The following is a 17,493-nucleotide window of genomic DNA, read 5'->3' as shown; positions in this document are numbered from 1 at the left end:
GATCAATCAGAAAGAGAGGAACTGACTTTTTCTCTGCCTCAACATTCACGTGTACTACTGAGGAGTGATCTCATGTGCCTGGAGTGAGACTCACCTGTCAGAACTAACCAAGAGCTCAGCTGCACATTCGCAGTCAGAAGCTTCATTGTAATGTTTAAGTGCAAATTCAGTCTTATAGCTCTCACCTTACCAAAAATGCGTGCAGTTGAATCTGTTCAACACTGTGGAATTAAAATAGTAATAGTAATGTAAAGAATTATTTATGAATGCCATTTTACAAAAGCAAACTTTGGATTTCTAATTTTTATGTACTGGTAAATGGAATGTTGATTTTCTCAAATTATCCACATTTAAAAAAAATTATTTTCCAGGATGTGGGTATCGCTGTCTAGGACAGAATTTATTGCTCATCCCTAATTGCCCTTGAGAAGGAGGTGATGGGCTGCCTTCTTGAACCCGCTGCAGCTCATGTGCTGTAGGTACACCCAGAGTGGCTGTCAGGAAGGGAATTTCAGGATTTTGACCCAGAGACAGGAACAGCGATATAGTTCCAGGTCAGTTTAGTATGAGCCTTCGAGGGGACCTTGCATGTGATGGTGTTCCCATGCATCTGCTGCCCTTGTCCTTCTGATTAGTCAAGGCTGCAGGTTTGTAAGGTAGTGTCGAAGGAGCCCTGGTGAGTTGCTGCCGTGCATCTTGTGGATTGGACACACTCCTGCCACCATACATCAGTGGTGGATGGAATGCCAATCAATTGGCTGCTTCGTCCTGGATGGTGTTGAATTTCTTGAGTGTTGGAGGAACGGCATTCATCAAGGCAAACAAGAGTATTCCAGCACACTCCTGACTTGTGCCTATGATGGTGGATGGGCTTTGGGGAGGTGAGCTACTCACCGAAGAATTCCCAGCACTGACTTCCTCTTGTGGCTCCATTTATATTGATTGTCCAGTTCAGTCTTTGCTCAATAGTAACCCCCAGGATGTTGATAGGGGGATTCAATGATGGTCATGGTTGGAGACTCTCTTATTGGAGTTGATCATTGTCTGGTACTTGTTTAGCACACATGTTACTTGCCACTTATCAGCCTAAACCTGAACGTTGACTGAGGAACACCTGCAGTGACGTTCTGGGACTGAGATGATTGACATCCAACAACTGCAACCATCTTTCTTTGTGCTAGCCATGGGTCCAACTATTGAGAGATTTCCCCAATTCCCATTGACTCCGATTTTGCTGGAGCTCCTTGAATGCTGCCTTGATGCCAAGGGCAGTCACTCTCACCTCACCTCCCAGAGTTCAGCAATTTCGTCCAAGTTTGGACGAGGGCTGTACTGAGGTCTGGAACTGAGTGGCCCTAGTGGGACTCAAACTGAGCATCAGTGAGCAGGTTACCTCTGAGTAAGTGCCACTTGATCACACTGATCACCCTGTGTCAGCATTACCTCCCACTATAATCGTAGCATTTGAATTACATTTTGAAATGCAAAGGCTGTTATCGAAATGGTTAATATTTGATAAGCAATCATTATTGAAGTAGAAAGCTGGTGAATCGCAGGAATCATTAACCTATTGTATTGACTTTTCAAAGCTTGGAGATATGTGAGAAAATGTCAGTTCTCTTAGATTGGAACAGACAAAAAATGAGTTTTCTCAAACATTAGAGGATGTCAGAGGTAGGTTTTTTACCCAGAGCGTAGTGGGGGCATGGAATGCACTGCCTGTGGAAGTAGTTGAGTCGGAAACATTAGGGACCTTCAAGCGGCTATTAGATAGGTACATGGATTACGGTAGAATGATGGGGTGTAGATTAATTAGTTCTTAATCTAGGACAAAAGTTTGGCACAACATCGTGGGCCAAAGGGCCTGTTCTGTGCTATATTATTCTATCAGGAATATCGAGAAACTTTTCTGTTTTGAGGTGATAAAATTGATAGAAACAAGAAGTCACATTTATATAGCAATTGATTCCATATCTCAAACCCATTGCCCCAAATACATGCCGGTACAGTAGCTTTTCCGATAAAGGTAAATGCATCAGTTATTTTGCAAACATTTAAGGTCCAACAATCACAAGAGATTCACGAGAATGGTTCCATGAACTTGAGCTTTGAAGATATATTAGAGCAGTCAGGGCAGTTTTCCTTCAGGAGAGGAAGGGTGAGAGGCGATTTCATTGGCATGTTTTAAATCATGAGGGGTCTGGACAGTGTACACAAGGAAAATTTGTTCACACTGAAGAAAGGATCGAGAACGATAGGGCACAGATTTAATGTAATTAGCAAAAGAAGCAAAACTGATATGAGGAAAAACTTGTTACGCAGCGAGTGGTTAGGGTCTGGAATTCGCTGCCTGAGTGGAAACAGGTTCAATTGAAGCCTTCAAAAGGGAGTTGGACTGTTATCTGAAAAGGAAGATGTGCAGGATTACGTGGAGAAGGTGGGGGATTGCTTATTCGGAGAGTCAAGTGCAGACATGGTGGGCCAAATGGACTCTTGTGCACCGTAACAATGATGCAATTCTGTGATAATCGATTCATTTAGTTTTGCTGGAAGGAAAGGAATTGCCCAGCATTCTTCTTCAAATTGCACGTGTCCTGTCTCTGTTCCAATTGGAAGTGGACATGTTTGCATTCTCATCTGAGCCAAACCCACCTCCTCTTGGAGGTTTAAAGATTAACTCCACGATTTCTAGATTCAGTGATGCTGACTGGAATAGTTTAGATTAGGCTTTCTGCTTTACAATGCTAAAACCGTCAATTTCTCCCATCTCCTCGTCCGACAGAAACCCATATTCTGGGGCTGCTTTTTGAGCCTGCGTCAGCCGTCAGCGTAAACAGCAACGTCGGCCCGAAATCTCGTGAGAGTTGGGAAACAGGATTCTCACCAGCTGCATATTGGTTCCCAATTTTCCGTGACCCTTGCCCGCGTCATAATCAAGTTCCTGCCAGAACGAGTGAAAATCTCGGCTGGGATTCTCCAATCCAGCGGCCAAGTTCTGACGCCGGCATGAAATTCGGCATGAACCACTCCGGCGTCAACGGTCCACAATTGTCCGGTATGCTCCCCTACCTAGGGGGCTAGGTCGGCGCCAGAGTGGTCCCCGCAGCTCCAGCTGGTGCGGCATGGCTGGCACGAGTTCACACATGCGCTCCATGACCGGCGTGATTCCGCGCATGTGCGTGGGTTCCCGTCTCTCCACCTCTCACCCCTCGCCGATATCACCCCCTCCCCGATATCACCCTCTCCCCGCTATCACCCCTCCACGATAGCAACCCCTCCCCGATATCACCCCCTCCCCGATATCACCCACTTGCAGAGCCCTACAGGGGCCCGGCGCGGAAGAACATAGGCCCCCAAAGAACCAGCCCGCCCACCGATCGGTAGGCCCCGATCGCAGGCCAGGCCACTGTGGAGGCCCCGCCCGGGTCGGATTCTCCCCCCCCTCCAGGACGGCCCCTGTGTGGGACCTGAGTAACCCACGCTGGCGGGACTCGTCTAAACTCAGAGGGCACTCAGCCAGTCAAGGCCCAGAGAATTGCCAGGGGGGCGCTTTTAACGGCGCCCAACCGGTGTGGCGGCAATCCCGCAAGTGCCCAAAAATCCCTGGCCCTATTTCAATAAATTTAAATAAATTTAAATATCATTTGAGAGCTTCCCTGCAATATGTTCCCCCTCACCTCACATCGACAAGGTTCACACCAGGTCTTCAAAACCTTGAAGCAGTTGAGGGGAACCTGCCAGCGATGCCAAGGTAAGTATAGCCCCCCAGGTGGCAGGGGGTAAGGGGGTGAAGAGCGGCATGCCTGAGAAGTGCCAACCTGGCAATGCCAGGGGCAGGCCCTCTGCGGAGTCCCATTTGGGGGGGTATCCCTTATGTGTTGTGGAGGGGTGGGGGTTCACCCCGATGCTTGCGATGGGGGGAATGCCTTGATGCTTGCGGGGGGAGCGCGCTCCTATGCCTGTGGGTGCTGAGGCAGCCATGCTAATGCGGGATTCTCCCTTGTCCATAGGGGGCATGGGTGGGGGACTTTATTTTTATTGCAGATCGGGGCGTCCTTCAAAGATGGCCTCCTGATCTCTGTGAATCCTTCATTGCCGGCCCACCATTTTGTTCACCAGAGTGCACTTAAATCGGGAGAGAAAACTCAGCTTTCTTGCCCCAGACAGCACTCTGTGCACTGGTGGGTGTTTTGTTACCTGTGTGATAGGTAACATGTGCTACTCAATCCTTGGCTAATGAAGCGGTCTTCTGATCTCGATGAAGAAGACTCGAACTCATCCAGTCGTAACAAAAGGTTTATTGAGTAACTATAACAATAATTGCATGAGTTCTTTACTTTAACTTTGATACTAGTGATAAGGTTAACAAGATCTAACTACAGTAACTATATGTAACTCCACTAGCCATCTGAACTACTCTGCTATTGCCCTGGTCACAGTGCACAACAAGAGAGCGAGAGACCCAATGTCATTGCCTTTTATATCCCTGTTGGTCCAGCTCTCTAGTGATCATGTGGTGCTACTGATTACACATTAACCCCTTGTGTACATGCACATATAGAGATCACTACATCCCCCTTTTTTCATGTTACATATTTTCTGTATGTTGTAAAGAAAATTGAACAAACATAATGGATGCAGTTTGCAAATGCATGACATAAAATCAATGAGTTAGTCCGTCAAATGTGAATACATTTAGTCTCTAAGGTTTTTTCGCTTGCGTGAAATAGGTGGACAAATGATGTTATGTACAAGTTGTGATGATCTTGATGATTATACAAAGCCAATTAATATTTATGAGTCCAATCTTAATAAAACAATTTGTGAGTCCAAACTTTATGAATTTGTTTGGTTGAGTTGCTTTTGTCTTCTTTTGTTGAAGTGGTGATGTTGATGTCCTTATTTCTTTGTGAGCGTCGTCAGTGTTCTTGTGTTTAAGTGACATCAAGTCATCATGAGGTGTTCGAATGGTCGAATCACTTTGTTGTCTGATTTAGACTTTCTTTTTTTTTCTCTAAACTTGTGGTAGCGATTCTGTGTTACACCATTGTTTGAACTGGACTTTTTTCTGTGCTTGCGGTATTGATCTAGTGTGTCATTTGCCTTGAAAGCTGGCGTGCTTGCTTGTTCTGGAGCAAATGTTAATTTGTGAGATTCTTTGTCGTGCCTTGGCATGTTTGTAGTCTTGTCATAGTTTTGAAGTATGCTGTGGCATTGTCTTTCATGTGCAGAGTTGTACCATGTTGTACAGGTCGTTGTTTCATTGTTGTTGTTTCTGTCATTTCTGTTTTTGTTGTCGTTCTTGTTGTTGTTTTTGTTGTTGCTGTTGTTGTTCTTGTTTCTGCTGTGCGTCTTGCGGTGTTTGTTGTTCCTGTTGCGCTTAATGAGCGTTCCGTGTGGATGATTTGAGTCATCGTCACAGTTATTGGTGTCAGTATCCGTTGTGGTATTTGTTACATTGAGCGTTTCTTCTTGAGAATTGTGAAAATGATCTGATGTTCGTAGAATTTACAGTGCAGAAGGAGGCCATTCGGCCCATCGAGTCTGCACCGGCTCTTGGAAAGAGCACCCTACCCAAGGTCCACACCTCCACCCTATCCCCATAACCCAGTAACCCCACCCAACACTAAGGGCAACTTTGGGCACTAAGGGCAATTTATCATGGCCAATCCACCTAACCTGCACATCTTTAGACTGTGGGAGGAAACCGGAGCACCCGGAGGAAACCCACGCACACACGGGGAGGATGTGCAGACTCCGCACAGACAGTGACCCAAGCCGGAATCGAGCCTGGGACCCTGGAGCTGTGAAGCAATTGTGCTATCCACAATGCTACCGTGCTGCATTGATGTTGGTGACATCAGTCATTTGTGGTGGATTTGATTCCTCTTCTTTGCTACCTTGGTACTCCTTTTCTAGAGTCATTTCTGGTTCACTTGAATCATCATTGATTTCTTTGTGCTCCTCTTCTGGAGTTATTTCTGGTTCATTTGAATCACCTTTGGTTTCTTGGTGCTCCTCTTCTGGAGTCAAAATCTTCACGATTTCATTTTCTTGTTGGTCTTGGTGCTCCTCTTCTGGAGTCAAAATATTCAAGATTTTAAGTGACGTGGTCTCTCTGGTCTCAATGTGCTCCACTTCTGGAGTCAAAATCTTCAAGATTTCAATTGACGTGGTCTTTCTGGACTCATGAGTAGCCCTCCTCTGATTGTTGAGTGCTTCTGTGCAGACGAGCTGAGATCTGTCAGTCTCGCTGTGATCCTGCACATCCTGTATGGGAATTGTGATTTCTTCATCACTTGTCTCACATGCAGTGGGTAGACATTCAGTGTCTTCTTGTTGGTTAAATAAGCTGGGTAGACTTTCATAGTCTTCTTCTGGTGGCTCAAATAAGCTGGGTAGACTGTCATAGTCTTTTTGTTGTTCACATGAGCTTGGAAGACTTTTATAGTCTGCTGCTGGTTGTCCAGATAAGGTGGATAGACCTTCATAGTCTTGTTCATGCATGGCGTTCGCTATGGAGTGTTTGCTTGCTTCCATTTTTGAGTCTGGCACCGAGCTGTCTGTGGAGGCTTGTGTCGCTCTCCTTGTGGAGGCTTGTGTTACTCTCTCTGTGGAGCCTTTCATCGCTCTCTCTGTGGAGTCCTTCACCGCTCTCTTTGTGGAGTCATTCATCACTCTCTCTGTGGAGTCTTTCATCGCTCTCTCTGTGGAGTCCTTCACCGCTCTCTTTGTGGAGTCCTTCATCGCTCTCTCTGCTCTGTGGAGTCTGTCATCCCTCTCTCTGTGGAGTCGTGCAGTGTTCTCGCTGTAGAGTCGATCTGTGCTCTCTGTGTGGCGTTGTCTTCTTCTTGGGTATTGCTGTCATCCAATGTATCGACGATCTGCCATGGCATCATGGTATTGGATTCATCTACCATGAGAAGAGTCGTGTTGAGCATTTCAACCGTGTTCCTGATGCAATGATCATCAATTCCGAATAACTCATCCATATCTGAGCAGTAGTCTTCAATGAACAAATCATCTTTTATTGTTTCGGATTTGCCATTGTTCTTTCTATGTTCAATGAAGAAATCATCTTCTGTGTAGTATTCTTCAATGAACAAATCACTGTGCTCTCCTCTTTGAGTGGTGCAAACTGCTTGTGCCAGGGTGCTGTGAAGGTTATTTTTAACTGCTGGCGTAAGTTCGGGCATTGTTCTGTCTTTTGATGTCAGAAAATTTGGTTTTGCAGCTTTAAATGTCTTTTTGTTCATTTGCGTGCATTTCCCTTTTAAGTGGGCGTGGTCCAGGTCCTCTGATGTCATGACGCTCGCGACATCATGCGTAGGAATCGATTGCGAATACGCAATTCGAGTTTCCTTTACTGTGCGCTCTTTTCGCAACTGTGCATGCGCGGCTTCTCGAGTGTATTTTGCCGTTTTCCTTCTCTTTGAGAAGTGCGAATGTGCGTACTGGCCGGAACGCTCTCACTCAAGATGGCTGCCAATCAAAAAGCGCTGTTGCATCGAGTGAGATCCTGCCTCTGCCTCGAGTTGAGTGTTCGCGCCATTTTTACCGATTTTGTTTTCTAGATACTGATTCTGTGTTTGTAAAGACTCACAGTATTGATTTTGTTTTTGTTCATAAGCAAGGCATTTTTGTATAGCAATTTCTTGAGTTAGACACTTATCATGTGAAAGTTCTTCCTTCAAATTTTTGTCATTTAGTCCAGAAATTAATTGATTCATTATCATAGTGTCTCTGAAATCAGCATAATCACAGCCTTGTGGTATTAACTTGAGATTTGTGTTAAAATCAGTGATGGGCCCTCCGCTCCTCTGGCATTTATGACCAGAGTTAAATCTTTCCAGCATCTCTCCAGACTGACTCTTACAGTGTTCATCAAATTCTTTGAGTATTGTTTCTATTTTGGTGTTGTCTTCACCTTCTAAGTAATTAAAACAATTATAGATTTCTCGAGCTTCATGCCCTCCTATTGAGAGTAGTAGTGCTATTTTCATTGCCTCAGAGACCGTGCTTAAATCATTAGCTGCGATAAATATTTGGAATATCTGTTCAAATTTGTTCCAGTTATAACTTAAATTACCGGTTGTTTCCAGCTGCCCTAGAGGTCCAATGAGTCCCATAGTTAGTCGTCGAGGATCCATTTGCTGCAAAGTCTTCCACAGTCGAATATCCGGTCTGAATTTTCTTCTCTTTTTGTCTAACTTAATCTAAGTAGTTCAGTTAAAGCCAACACGCCTGGTACCATGTTTTGTTACCTATGTGGTAGGTAATGATGTGTTGGGTGCTCTAGATCACATACAGGTCACCAACACTTGAAGTGGTGCAACACTATTTTATTAAAAGGTTAACTATTTAAATATACTTGAACTGTGGGTAAATACGATACCAGCTTTAACTAAAGACCTTTGCCTTGTCCTAACCAGTTGATGCCCTCAGCACATGGTGAATGTCTGTGTTGCAGGCTGTGAGCTCTGTGCTCCTAGCTAGCTGCTACTCGAATGAGCGGGAACTCTGATGTCCCCTGTCTTTATAGTGCGTGTGCTCTCACTGGTGATTGGCTGCGGTTTGTGTATGTTGATTGGTCCCACTGTGTGTCCATCAGTGTGTGTCTGCACCATGATATACTGGTGTATATTATGACAGGTAACATGTGCTACTCAATCCTTGGCTAATGAAGAGGTCTTCTGAATCTCGATGAAGAAGACTCAAACTCATCCAGTAGTAACAAAAGTTTTATTGAGTAACTATAACAATAATTGCATGAGTTCTTTACTTTAACTTTGATACTAGTGATAAGGTTAACAAGATCTAACTACAGTAACCATACCTAACTCCATTAGCCATCTGAACTACTCTGCTATTGCTCTGGTCACAGTGCACCCCCGAGAGAGCCAGAGACCCAATGTGGTTGCCTTTTATACCCCTGTTGGTCCAGCCCTCTAGTGATCATGTGGTGCTACTGATTACACATCAACGCCTTGTGCACATGCACATATAGCGATTACTGCAATGGGAAGATGTTGTCCTTTGTGTCTTTCATACAAGGGCAAATGTTTCTTCTCTTGTGCCTAGGGACAGGTTATCACCTGTGTGGACTATGTAAGGGAAAATTGGGCTGGAGATAGTAAGCCTGTATTGAAATTTGAATGATTTAATTACACATTGAATTTTGACACTGATGTTATATATCTCCAGGCGGCTGGATCATGAGCGAAGATGTCTATCCATACATTCTGTGGCTGTTTATTGAGTATGAATGCTTTAACCTGATATTGAAGAATGTAATTTTTGCTATTTTTGTTCAGTAACCTGAGCTGTAGATATATTTAGAAACCAACATTTTCAGTTGAAGTATTTTTCTTTGCTAACCTACAAATAATAAGTCAGGAGTTGTAGAATTCCCCAGTATCTATACACTCGGTGCTTACAGGTGGTGAGGTATCTATTCAGCCAGAACCAAGGTTCAGACTCATTGAAGGAACTTCATAGATTTGGCTGAACTTTCCACAAGTGTCCAAGTTGTTTACAATGAATCAATTTGATGTTGTCCATTTGAAGAGCAAAACACTGAGGGGCATTTTTTTTTGCTTTTATAGATTTTGGAATCCACATTTCTTTTTAAAATCAATTTACTACCTTCCTTTCCTTCTCATTCTTGTAGATTAATTTTCCCTTCCCCCCCTCAAGCCATTTGTAACTTATAATGAACATTAGAAAACTGAAATACAGCAGATGCTGGAAATGAGAAATAAGAGCAGAAAATTCTGGAACTATTCAGCAGGCATGACAGCATATGTGGTGAGAGAAACAGAGTTAACAGGCTGAATATTTGTCCTAGGGTTGTCACCTGGACATCGGGAGCACTTCCAGGCCTCACCTGACGCTCAATGTGAGTTTTATTGAGCAGGCTCATTGGTGGCCAGGGTGTCAACAGGAGTCCCTCCAGCTCTGAAAGGATGGCAGTCCCACGGTCAGAGATGGGAGCTGCTGATGAAGATAGGAGAGATATGGAGGGGCCTTTTCAAGAGCATTCATAAATGTTTAAATATAACAAAATGTGACAGCTGACAGGAAACCCCTCCATTGGAGGGACCTGCAGCTGTGGCCCTATGTCTAGGGCTGGTATAAGGTTGGGCGTTTCCTGGGACGGAATGTTGCCTCCCCCTCACTCTCCCCCCTACCCTTGTCTGTCACCAGAAGTCCATCTCCATCTCTCAACTGTGTATCAGTCTCAATAGGTTGGGTGTTCCCATTCCAGCTGCAAATTTCCAGTTGGTTTCTGCCTTAATAGTCCCTTGAATTGGCCGAAAGGGTTACTGTTGCTGCGGGCGGGTAGCCATCAGCTACAGGCTTCTCTACGTGAAACTGGTCTGGAGGCGGGACAATGGCAGCGCTCCGCAAGCAAATGCAATTTCTGTCCAACATTTCAGGGCTGTGGCGTTCAACAGAATTGGGAAAAGTTGGAAATATAATAGGTTTTAAGCAAGTGAAAAGGGATGGGGTGGGAAGAAGACAAAACAGAGTGCCTGATAGAGTGGAGGTGCAGGAAAGATTAAAAGACAAAGTGGGAGGGGGATTCGCCATAGCCTGACGCCGATATCTGGAATGGCGATCGGGCAGAGATTGGCTTCCTGTTCCGGAATCGGGGCAGGCACTGGTTTGATGCCGGTTCGCAATGCTCTGCCCCCTCCAAATCGGCATCAGCAACGCCGGCGATGCTCCACGTCCAAAGGGCCGAGTTCTCGCCGGTGCAGGCCACATGTGGTCCCAGCGGCCGTGAGCCTGGCGTGCTGGCTGCGGACAGTGTCCAGCGCTGCCACACTCGGCTGAGATGCGTGCCGCTGCTCGGGGGCTTCTGCTAGGGCTGGGGGGGGTGGGAATGATGCAGGTGGCCAGCAGGTGGGCTGTGGGGTTGGGGTGGATGGGTATGCGATCCAGCATGGCCGGCACCATGTTTCCCGGTGCGACCGGTGTGGGCATAGGTGTGCGCAGCTGCAGCTTGTCAGCCCTGAGCATGCGCGGCCCGGGACCCGGCGATTCTCCGCGGGATCTGGGGTGTTCCACGCGGTGCCGATGCTGGCCCCTCACCGGTACCGGAATCAGTGAGGGATTCGCGCCGATTGTCCTGTCGTGGAACACCACGGATTCCCCGTTGCAGCCGGCACTTAACCTCAGAAATGGAGAATCCAGCCCAAAGTGTTTCATGGTCAAAGGGAGTGCTCATGGGACAGAGAACAAAATAATGGTTTTATTTTCATGTTGGCAGAAGAGGACCCCGGTGATTTGTTGAGCATCAGGTTCCAAGGCCGAATTTTGTGGAGGCAGCCACTTAATCGGCCACCGATCCTATTATGGATAGCAGTCCATCCCCAAATGCTGCCGGCTCAATCAGAGGACTGACAGAGCCAAACAGTGTCACTAGGACTGGTGGGCATGGTCGCATACCCTCAATGAGTGAGTGGGGTCTGGAGGTGCGGGGGCCAGTCAGGCAGGTCTGAGCGATGAATGGCAATGGTCATTTTAGGGCATGCTTCGCCATACGGCCAATAAATCATGTTCCAATCAATTACACAAGGGATTCCAAGTCCGTGAGACTCAGGTAATAAAGAGGTAAAATGTTTGTGGAAAGAAATTCAATAATTCTCAGAAGGTTAAAATCCCAGACTTCCTTTATTTCAGCATCGCAACAAATAAATACAATTTTTTTCTTTGTAATCACATCATGTTCATGAATGTAACATTTATTACAGCTAAGTAACAGCAAGCATTTCAGCAAATATGTTTTAATTAAGTAATCAACAGCACCTCTATCCAAATGGATCAATTTGGCGACAGAACCTTTTTTGTAAGTTCAAAGCAGTAAAAACAAAGTGGTTAGTGTCGGTATGCTTGGTTCGGGCAGCTGTCTTTAACCCTTACAACTGAGAGAAAAATATATATAGAATTTTTAATAACAAAATTTCATTTAATATGTGCATCTGAAACATAATGTGCATCAGTTTGCATTTGTACATTCACTAATAAAGATACCGAGATTCATTTCACAAGTAACATTTAATAAGAGGAAATATAATTGATAAAGTACTACAGTATTTTGAACTCCTAGAGTGCCACATCATGTTATGCCCTGATTGTTTTCATTGTTAACTGAGCACATATCCTTTTAAAACCATCACTGCAATTTGCTAAAATGTTCTCCGGGGGATTGTCTCAAATATTTTTTGCTTCCCTCCAATGCTCAGGGTATAATTTACTGCAGGTTTAAGGCAGTTGAAAGCACGGTTATATTGTAGTTCATTCTCAGTAACAAGCCACACTGTATCTTCCATTAATTTATAAAATTAAATTTGGGAACATTCATCTTTTTAATATTCTTTTTGGTGCTCCTAATTCTCGATGGAAGCTAATAAACACTACCTCTGATAAGTAGAACATGCGAAGCATTGGCACAGTACAAAAGAAAGCACAGGAGACAGTTTCTTCTTTTAAATTCAGGGAATATTCTTTTGAAAATGTATTTCTTTGTAGTCAAGGTGAGGGCTGTTTCATTTTCAGCACCTTTTTTTCATTTGAGCCTCTCCAAGTCAGCAAAACGCATCACCTTTTGGCGGGATTTGCAGCAGGTCATGGCTCGCACGTTTGGGAAACCTGTGGACTCAGCAGGGCCTTTGAACTAATTGTTGAGTTTAAACAGCCCCCATTTTTGCTGGCCTTATTCTGCAGTGTGTGACTTATGACTTTTTAAAAAAAAAGAGTAGGCGTACATACTCATCAAGGGGGGACAAGTTCTGGAGCACTGTCAAGCTGTTAAAAATAGCCTGCCTGTGCTCGAGTTGAAAAAAAAATCTATGCTTGCAGTTTTAATAGATGTTTGTGGACACAGCCCTAAGTGCAATATTGACTGCTTTCACGGCCTGTTATTATCACAGTAGGGTGCCTGTACGTTTACAGTTTGATTGACAGCTCCAAGAGATTATTAAAGGATGTGATGTGAGGTCATGAATACAAATTTTTCACAAGGGATTAAGGGCTTGAGGGGCTTTAAAGTGAAATCCAGAATAAATATTGAGAAATTTATTTCATCTCAGCGTGGCTGCTGAAACCTGCCCATGGAAGGAAGGTACTGGGGTGAGTTTGCATGAAATGTTTAAGGCAAACGATGATGGGCAAGAGGGCATTAAATTGGCATGGGGCCATATGGATGGGTAGAGGGGCATGGCTTGGCATGAAGGATATGAGGGGCCATTGGAATAAATCCCAGAGGTTTGAGGAAGATCTTTTAACTCTCCCCCCCCCTCCCCCGCCTTGGTACTAGGCAGCTTCTGTGGCCTGCTGTGCATCAGAGGTTGGCAGGGCTTGACTTTGTCAGGCACCACCCGGACAAAGATCCCACCACTTGGGACACCCCCCCCCCCCTGAATTTCCCAACTCTGTGCACCTGCCACAGGAGTGAAAATCAAGGCCTAAGCCTGATAATAATAGACATCTGCTTCAACTATAGCAATGTGCTATAGTTTTTCTTTCTTGCATCGGTCATCCATGTGACCTTCCTGAGGGAGATTGTCCATTTGTTGCTAAACTGTGTCAAATTAGGAACGGTTTTGGGCCATCTGCTCATGCCAACTGGAAACTGGACTAAGACAGTTCAAAATTGTTACAGGTCAACTCACACCACCATCCGAACTCCATCCTGATTAGACCTATGGTGAGGAGGCCCATCAGTGGCTTCCTGCTCATCGTCAGTTGGGCCCTGTGAATCTAAGGCATTAATGCCCATTTAAAGGCCTCATCCCACTGCCATTGGTATTAACCCATTAAGCCATGTTGCTTGCAAGCTTGTGGGAGGCTGGGGGTTTGTTCGCTCATTCATTGAGCAAATGTGCCTCCAACTGCTTTTCCATGAGGTTGGCAAAATTCGCCCAATACACTCGCAGGTCAGAAAAATGCCACCGATAACGGATAGTCCTACTTTCAACAACAAATCGCAAATAAATGGGTCCTTAACTGTGTACTTAATGCCTGCGACAACCCCTATGGAGGTCCATTTACTTATTTTACATTTTCTCAGATACCTAGATTTAGTAATTTATTGTTGTCCCTTTGAGTTCCCAACTGATACTGTAATTACATTTCTTATTTTGTAGATAGATTTCAATTTTTTACCCTGTAGGAGAGAGCTGGAAAAGTAAAATGTCTGTTTTGCTCTCATGCACACAGAGTTTAACAGTAACTTAATGTACTACATGGAAGCTTTTGGCCATGAAGACAGCGTAAAATGGGTGATGGTGTGTTTGCATTCCCTGTTATATCTCTCATCATTTCTATTTCCACTGGCATCAGTGGAAGTCAGTCAGGAGAGCTGTAAAACAGGTTGCTGTTTCGGACTGCAATGCAAAGTCTAAATCATACGTGGGCTTCTTGTACCACAAGGCTGCTGAATGGTCAGATTTAAGGAAATGACCTGAGTTCCAATGGGCGTAGTGGAAATACCGTATTTAAACTTAGCAAATTAAGAGGAATTTTGTGTTATGCATTTGACCCATTACAAATTAAACTAATCTCATTTTATTGGTAATCTTGATAGCTGTCTGTGACAAACATCTTTCAATACTGTTCCTTGGACTGCACTGAAACTCTGATCTTGAAAGGCTGGTGGTGCTTTCTTCGTTTACTTGTTCAATCTAATGTCCGTGTTATTTAATTTGCCAACAGGTACGATGTCTCAAATCTGGCAACCGAAGACCATAAGATATAGGAGCAGAGGTAAGCCATTCAGCCCATCGAGTCTGCTCTGCCAATCAATGAAATCATGACTGATCTAATAAACTTCACGAAAGAGACTAGCCCAGATTTCAGATCTTCTTGGATTTCGGGTCAGGCAGTTTGGGCTATGGCCAATTCAAGGCAAGCTGGGTCATGTGGGGTCAAGGGTTACTTGGAAAGTAAGCGACATAAGGGCTAACTAGTCAGGCATTATATCTCACTAATGCAGTGCCTGGCTGAATTATCCAGGTAAACCTGTTTTATCTTACTCAATTATAATTTGTGCATCGCACGTTCCACACATGTTTGACGTTCGGCCAAGTCTGGGTTTTGGACAGCCGGATTTGAGACACTGTTCTGTAAGATTGGGAGTCTCCGTTTATTCTTGTAGAAAACTATGGAATATCAAAGAGCATTAAATAGTAAGGGTGCAAAACAATTTGGGACATTTTTTTGTGAGGAGGTCTCTAAATATTTGGAGAAGTTTAATAGTTTCCATTAGCAGGAGACTTTGCAATGTAGAGTAATTCTAACAAAGGCAGGAATATATGCACACTTCATTGAAAAAAAATGTAAAGTAAGGCTTCTTTTATCCTAAAATTGTAAATAATTTACATTTAATGCAGCTGCAGTATCCCTTGGAGAGGCTAAATCTTGATGTAAAATCTAGCATAAGGGAAAGAAATAAAAGCTGCACAAACATAAGAAATATACCTGTAACTTACCATGAATCTAAAATTCCTTCCTTTCTTTGAACCATGCAAGTTGAAAAGAGAGCTTTAAATTTTTTTTTGGTTTGGGCTTTACCAGCAGCAGATTTTGTTACGTCCATCAGCGAATTGCATTACAGCTATATCTTTCACTTGAGATACGGCTACTGTGCAAATATGTTGTTAAGAAAAGCTGGCAAATATTTTGCAGGGCTGAGAGTTGGGTTTTGTTGGACGGTATGGATATTAATGATATGAGTGTAACAGAATCTTGACAGGAGACATCGCTAAAGCGCGTGGACTGGGAACGTACATGGGAGGCCATTGGGAAGGTGGCAGTGAGTTGCAACTTGCAGACTTCCAAAGTGTTGATTGCAAAAAAAAAACACAGCAACATCAAGACTAACGGCCAATGGTCCTTTAAGGTCCCTCCGCCAGCGCTCGCGTGATGGCAAATGGAGGAAATAGGCAGATGCTTGTAATTTTCCTCATCAAACATTGAATGTAAGCAAGAGTTTGTTGCCAATACTTAGACTGAAAAGCTCAAGGTGCTTAATGTCAGAATTTCTTGCATTGTGGTTTCCATCTAGAATATATCACAAACCTCATGGCGATGCAGAACCAACCCCATTTAGGACAGCAATGAGCCAAATACTCTTAATTTGTAGCAAAAATCCAAATCACAAATTAGCATGCAACATTGCAACTGCTTTGACAAAATTGCCCACCATTCTTTTCCCAGCAGACCCTACATTTACGATATCTGGATATTGAGCTGTCATTTGGCTGGCGTTATTCTCGAATCAAGCGTATTGTCCTTTACTCGCCCATCACTTGGCACTTACTGTCATTAATTTGAAGTTGCGCAAACTCTTTTTTTTTTGATTATACATGATTAGTGATGGCAGAGGCTCATAATATTATCACAATATGTGGTACCATCCTGTATGTGGCAGTGTAGAGGTTCCTGAATTCAATTCTGCCTAAAAATACTGCTTGAAAAGAAAAGAAAGGGAAACAAAAGCATGTACAGCAATATTTACCACTTACACACAATCTATGTTTAACTTCCTTGACACAAAGAGAGAACAATTTGTCTTAAAAACTTCCTTGACACACAGAGAACAATTTGCCTTACAAGAACCAACAGCATGTCTTACTTAGCTTCCAAATAGTGTCTCCTGTAGAAAATGTTTTGCTTTGACAAAATATCCTTCTTTTCAATGCCATTACAATTAAAATATTGTGCAGCAGAGCATTGGGTTAATTGAGTATTCTGTCCTCAGGTCCTCTGCATAGATGTTCATTCTAACTTCAAAGAAAAGCAATGTAACACTTGCTCATAGAGGTGGAACCCATTAGTGGAAGCTAGTAAGGTCAGAGGCTGTCGCTGACCGTAGCACAGTTTGATAGACTAGTGAAAGTACAAATTAAAGCGTGCTTGGAGCAAGGAGGTCTAGAACTTGAGCAACTGTAAATCCTGTAAACTCTTCGGATTTGGCTTTTGATTTCCTCTTGTTGCCACAGCAACTCAGTAGGCAGCATCAACATCAGCACTTGTTACAGGCCTGGGAAGTAAGAAAAAGTTATTGATTATAGAGGTGCATAATATCACGCAACGGAAAAACACATGTTCTCACCACACTGTTCATTTGTGAGTTATCTTTCGTAACTTCTTACTCGGGTTGATTTTAACTGGAGGACATCCGATTCATTTCATATGCAGATGACAGAGACTAAATAAGATCTGATTAGTTATTGCAAGGGGAATGGAATGTAAGTGTAGGGACGTGTTGGTACCGCTGTACAGGGCCTAAGTGATACTGCATTTGGAGTACTGTATGCTGTTTTTGGTCTTCTAACTGTTAGGATCTCGGATGAGAATCCAACTGTTTGCAATTTGTAAAACTGTGAGGAGAGGCGACTGCACCACAGAAGTGATAACACTGACCAATGGGTATTTTTGTGTTGAAACAAACTTTAATTTAAACACAAAATCAATCACATTAGC

At 43.9% G+C, this 17,493-nt stretch overlaps 1 protein-coding gene across 1 annotated transcript in view; it reads right to left on the bottom strand.

The window, feature by feature from the left end:
- Positions 1 to 11,660: 11,660 nt before the first annotated feature.
- Positions 11,661 to 17,493, bottom strand: part of LOC140384794 (cadherin-13-like) — a 169,119-nt gene continuing 163,286 nt past the window's right edge. Inside the window, exon 9 of the mRNA XM_072466784.1 lies at positions 11,661 to 17,050. Coding sequence (XP_072322885.1) covers positions 17,043 to 17,050 — 8 coding nt within the window. The 3' untranslated portion in view covers positions 11,661 to 17,042. The remainder of the gene's footprint in view (positions 17,051 to 17,493) is intronic.

The sequence above is a fragment of the Scyliorhinus torazame genome, chromosome 10 (genome assembly GCF_047496885.1).
Source record: "Scyliorhinus torazame isolate Kashiwa2021f chromosome 10, sScyTor2.1, whole genome shotgun sequence".
NCBI classification, from domain to species: domain Eukaryota; kingdom Metazoa; phylum Chordata; class Chondrichthyes; order Carcharhiniformes; family Scyliorhinidae; genus Scyliorhinus; species Scyliorhinus torazame.
This window is presented reverse-complemented; position numbering and strand designations above follow the sequence as displayed.